The sequence below is a fragment of the Rhopalosiphum maidis genome, chromosome 1, assembly GCF_003676215.2.
Source record: "Rhopalosiphum maidis isolate BTI-1 chromosome 1, ASM367621v3, whole genome shotgun sequence".
Taxonomy (NCBI): Eukaryota; Metazoa; Arthropoda; class Insecta; order Hemiptera; family Aphididae; genus Rhopalosiphum; species Rhopalosiphum maidis.
Genome location: NC_040877.1, coordinates 89,571,783 through 89,577,955, shown reverse-complemented (window position 1 = coordinate 89,577,955; position 6,173 = coordinate 89,571,783). Strand labels below are relative to the sequence as shown.

The 6,173-nt window shown below is 30.7% G+C and overlaps 1 protein-coding gene across 1 annotated transcript; it reads left to right on the top strand.

Annotated features, from left to right (window-relative positions):
- The first annotated feature begins 1,146 nt into the window (after window positions 1-1,146).
- LOC113556673 (F-box only protein 5-like) lies at window positions 1,147-5,533 on the top strand. Its single transcript, XM_026961766.1, has 3 exons — window positions 1,147-1,451; window positions 3,536-4,321; window positions 5,079-5,533. The coding sequence occupies exons 2-3, from the start codon at window positions 3,554-3,556 to the stop codon at window positions 5,343-5,345; spliced, it is 1,035 nt and encodes a 344-aa protein (XP_026817567.1). The 5' UTR covers window positions 1,147-1,451; window positions 3,536-3,553; the 3' UTR covers window positions 5,346-5,533.
- Window positions 5,534-6,173: the final 640 nt, after the last annotated feature.

Here is a 6,173-nt window from a genome sequence, read left to right as displayed (position 1 = left end):
CCGAATATCGTGGAAAACGGACGGGGACAGCGAATTATTATAAAAACGTCGACATTTCCCAACAGTAATAATAATAATATTATCAGCAATGGGTAATTCAACACACTGTTATGCATCTATATATAATTTATTCGTCGAAGTGTTGCGCGGGAATACCCTGAAGCAAAATAACAAGAAAATTGTTTGAAATTTAAACAAATCGCAACGTATAATAACGTCCCAACGGTTTACAATATTTACAACACGAGTATTATTGCCATCGTTGGTATCTTTATAATAATATAAGAAATAACGATTGATATATTATTTTTTTCAATATTATTGAATCTAAATCCTATCCATCGTGTATACATAATACATTACACCACAAACGCGGTGAATTGTATAGTAGCTTTCTCCTAGTAAAAGTAACTTGTCAGTTACGACTTTACGAGGTCGTATCACTCGTATAAATGTATTCAAATGGCAAAAAGGCCGTCTATGTTTACCAGACAATTGTTTTAAAATCTCCGGTGCAGGGCCTGTAGACAACACAGTACACGCGGGCGTGTGTGGTCGCACCTCTATCGGTTGGGAGGGTGGAGGGAGGCGCCAATAAACAAATAGACTGATGGAAATACATCGCAAACAAACTGTAAAATAATGAAATATTATGTTCGGCACACATGGGACTAGACATGCGTGCACCATACGTTATTCAATCTTTTTTTTCTACGTGTTATGACTTCGTACGAATACTGACTCTCCTTCAACACAACAACTAAGCCTAACGAGTAACTAGTAAATAAGTAAAGTAGTAACTACTACTGACAAAGTAACAACCGGTCGTCGTCGGAACCCTGAACAGCCGACGGTGTCTACGCACTACGCAGAAAACGCGTTTAGATTGTTTAGATTGTTTGGAATTTATTTTTTTTCCTTTTCTTTTCGAATTTCGACCGTTGTTGTATGGTCGTTCGGCTCTGTTCGTGTCCGGTTGCCGCCGCCGCCGCTGCCGACACTGCCGCCGCCACCGCCGCATCCGCAGCCTCCCATTGGCCAGCCTGCCGGCTGTTACCTCGACCCCACCCGTCCGCCCGTCCACCCCACCGTGCGGGACAACGGCCCGGTACACATGTTCTCGGGTTCCCTTCATCCGAGACCGAGTTTCGAATCCTAACCGACAATCCGATCCGGCATTCCTAGTGTGTAGTGATAAAATTCGTTTTGTTGCCGCGGAAGAAACATCGCCGTCCGTCGTGTCCAGTACACGAATTGAACATTACCGACTTATCGTCGTCCGTCGTTATCATGTGCCGCCGCCGTTGCGAACTCACGCCGGAAGGAGGCATATCGTCGGCGTGATCCACAAAAATTCGTCGTGTTTATTACGCGATCTAGAAACGTCGTCGGCGCGACGTTTGCGCGCGTTTCATCAACTATTCTATAAATTCGACTGTCCACCGGAACAGGTAAAGTAAATGATAGCTAATGCACGGCGACTAATTATAATTATCGTTTAATACCGTAGTTAGTTAATGGACACCAACGATGTGCTGGGCTCAAAACGTACCGCCGCCAATTAGCGTAATTGCGCGTCGTTAGGGCTCCTCAATCGTCGTGCGTTCGACCTTCGCCGTCTATTTGCCGCTACAATAATAATTACACTAGTTAGGGGCACATATTATCCCTTTTAAATCGTGATTTAACCGCTGCACACGAATTTCGTCCCTTTTACTTGGGTCTGCGATTAGCCCGCCTTTGCGCGTGTGTCGCGTGTGTGTGTGTTAATAAATCGTTGTCAGCGCTGGGTAAAAGCCATTAAATGTCGAGAAACTGTCGAGCGTGTCAATTCTTAAGACACTGAAATAAATGGGTCAGAACGCGCGCGATCAAGGATTCTGTCTCTTTTGCCGCGATTTTGCGCACCCCCTTTGCGTACCGTTCTGTTCTCAGTCCATTACGACTTGACTAGGGACAGTAGTACGATTTCGTAGTAATTGAGAATTAGTGGATTAAAACAGTTATTAGATGCGTCCTACATGGTTACATCTCGTCTTACAGCTATCGATTTATGCTTTTCCCGCCCGTTTACGATATCATTGAGATAAGGGTACTTACCTTTGTCCGGATCGCTGTCAAATTTTTTCCTATTGTATATTTTGAGGTGAAATTTTTTCTCCAATCATTCTTGGCTTGTTTTACGAGTTACACGAGCAATGAGAATAGCTTACTTGCGATGCTTGAAATTTTTTTTTTTTCGTATTTTAAATAAGAGATAATCTTTTTCCGACATACTACATTAGGTCATAAACGTACCTAGATATGGGTTTCTTAGTCAAAATATACCTAATTATAATTAATGGTGGTAAAATTATAATTCATAATAACACACTAATTATATTTTTAACCTGCCTAATGCTTGTAAGACGTTATAAGATTAAATTTATTTTATTCTGGTATTTAATTGCTACTTATATAATGTAATGGTAAATATTTGTTTTTAACATTTAAAAAAAAAAATTAGTTTGATATTATTTTTCATACGTTACTATTGAACTTACCATTCATTATTAATTTTTAATAAAGACATTTTAATTAACTTTTTAATAAATAATTGCTTACTTAACTAATACAATCATTTAAATTTGAAAAAAAAAATGAAAGTTAATTCTTCATTAGCATTATTTGAGTTGAAATAAATTACTAATAATTTGTATCAACATTATTTCATTTATTTTCCTTCTCTAAACATTAGAAACAATGTAAATTAACGTATTTTTCGGTAACAACCGACAACCATTGATGTTCCTAATAGTTCAGGTGATAATAACTTGACCTCTGTGTTAGGGTTATATAGTTGTACTCAAAGATTGAATGAATAGCTCTTAATTATTCTTAACTGATTGAATAAGTTGGATTTAATATTTATTTTAAAATTTATTTCAAAGAATAAGATAAAATGTTAATAACAATGTTCTAGCTTCATATATAGGTATGATTGTAATAAACGAATGATACCATGTTCTGAATAATATGTAATAGTATTATCTCTATTAGGTTACCGCTTATTTGATTATGTAACTACCTTTGTAAATTTGTTTAAACTTCACTAATATTTTTCTAAATATCTCAATAATTTCTAATTTTGGTACATTTATATATATTTTTTTAAATAGACATTAAGGTGCTTTCTAAGTGAAAACAGGCAAGGATAAATTATAATTGTTTAATAAACAAATGTAATTGACACTTATATAATTAATTGAGGTACCCGTTTAAAATCTAGACAATAAAAAAATATTTATTTTATTTGTTAAATTATTAATTAGGTTATTCTAACTTCCTAACTCTTTAACAGGCAATTTTTAAGTACAGAGTTAAAATTAATTAAATATGAAAATTAAAAATAAACAAAATTTAATAGAAATTTATGACAACCTATAATATTGGAATAATAAACATTGAGTACTTACATTTTTAGTTGTTATATTTATCAATTACCTACATACCTATCTACTTCTATTATTCTAATTTTAATTTTTATTATTTTTAGATAATCAAAAAGAAAACAATGGCAGACATATCTCTAAAAGAATCTCCTTGTTACAACAATTCTATAGTAACTACCTCAACACCTTACAAAAGCATAAATGACAGCGGCTACAGTTCTCCATGTTATACTATTTCCTCTAATCTCAGTCAGATATCTGAAGTATCTATTTCATTTGATCATACACCATCAGATATTGATTCACTTCAGTTATTGTCACCAACTCATGATTTTACCCTAGATAAAAATGATAGGAAATTAGAAGATATTACTAATACAGTAGAGTCTCCTACAAAAAAACTAAAATTGTGTTCTAACTTGGAATTGGGCTTTCGTTTACATGAAACTTCAAACAATGATAACAGTCAGTTCTTAAAAAGAAAAAACCATACTCCACCAAAAAATGTCAACCGTGAACGTATTTCTATAGAAGGTCGAGAAAAAGTTGACTTAATGTATTTTCTATCGGAGCGCTATCATTTCCAACCAGTCATTGAAAAAATATTATCTTTTTTATCTGGTAGTGATATTATGTCAATGACTATGGTATCTAAAATTTGGTGTACTGCTATTGAAAATTCTCCAATTGCTCAAAAAAAGAAACAAAAGTATTTTAAATTATCAAAAGAAAATCGCTGTGGATACGTTGGTCGAGACCGTTCAGCGTTTAACAATAAAGGATGCCTGGCTAATATTAGCAATGTAATGCGTTCTCCATCAAAAAGAGAATTACCTCAAAGAAGTCCACCTGTCAGTCCGAGTAAATATAGATTCCACGTATTTCAAAAAGTAAGTAAAACTGTTAAAATCTATTTAAGCATTTGTATAATTATTTATACTTATACTATATCATAGTTCAATTAATCACTAATATGAACTATGAAAAGATTAATTTTTTAATTTGAAAAATATTAAGTTAGTCTTAATTATATAAATAGTTATAATTAGGGTTTAGGAGTTATAAGAACTAAAAAAGGCAAATATACAAAAAAATATTAAATGTGTGAAAGAATTATTTGAAATTTTGAATATAAAAAACCTAATGTTAATGATATAATTAAAAACAAATGTTAAGTATAGAAAGATTCAAAAGAATAGGTAATATTTAAAATATGATGGAAAACTGATTGATATTTTGAAAAAATAATGTAAAATGTAAATTGCGTACAACTTTTCTAACAAATATTAATAAATTCAATAATAAAAGTTATAGATTCACTATAAGTCAATAACTTATTGACGATAAGATAATATTCTGGAATTTTAATGTGATAAAGATTATGCACATCGCACCATTGTCATAAATTTAATATTCAACTGAGATGATGACAATTAACAATAAATACTTAAATACAAGTTTTATATTCAATATTATTTAAAATGCATGGGTTAAAATAAAAGCACTTTTCCCTTAAAATTGTCAAATTTGAACAATATGAAACTCCTACATATTTTGCATCTTAATCATAATTATTTTAACAATGTTTTTACTAAAATATTAAATTATGTATAGATAATGTTATATTGACTTATATTCTTGTTTTAGGAAGCCAAAAAATTAAGTTCAGATCAGCAATTGGTTCCATGTCCACGCTGTTCAAGGCCAGCATCATGGTCACCCTCCCAATCAACTCGAGCAGAATGTAAAGGTTTTCATTGTAAATTCATATTCTGCACAGAGTGTAAATGTGAATATTCTAACAAATTTGAACACAAATGTTTATCTATGCCAATTTTATCAATGTCATCATATAACTGTCGTCCAATGGTATATAATTTATCCAAAAGAAAACATAATTTGCGAAGACTGTAAGTAAATATAATATTTTTTCAAAACATTTTACCTCTCGACAGTGTCTTAAAGTGTTACCTAAACATTTGGAGTTGTATGCTTTATTAAAAATGTATTTGTAATGGTATGAGAATCATAATTTTTTTATATGTTGTTGTTATTAATATAATTTTTTTTTTCAATGTTCTGACCAATTTGGTTTTTTATATAGTTACTTGTTTATAATTATAAATTTTTTTTTTTTGAATTTCAATTATGTAACTTTAATTTATTTCACATAATTATTATTTTTCAAGTCGATAATTGAAATTATTTGCTCAAAATATTAATATATAAAGAAAAAGAAAATGATTACATATAAGATTTTGAATTAAATTTTTAATCGACTGAACCTTAAAAAGTAATGTTACCAATGGCTTATTGTCATAACATGTATACTATTAAGAACATAATTTTAGATGAAAACTCATGTACAAATTGAATAAGTTTTGCTCTCTAATGTATTTTTAAGTACTTTGTTTTTATATTTTTAAATATACAATTAACAGTTCTACTTAATTTTTGTATCTTTTTTTTATTTTAATTAGGTTTTTATATTAACGTAAAGTGATTTTTTTATAATAATTTAATGTATTTAATATATTTATGTTCCCATATTTTACAACTTTACGGGTACATATTTTTGATTTTCATGACTTAATTTTACACTTGAATCTCATTTATTTTTATTTTAATTTTGTATCAATCACTTTGTTTACTTATCTATTTGCCATTTAATTATATGGTTATTGCTAACCAAAATTATTTCAATAAGAATACCTTTTATATTTTATAAATATATACTTGATA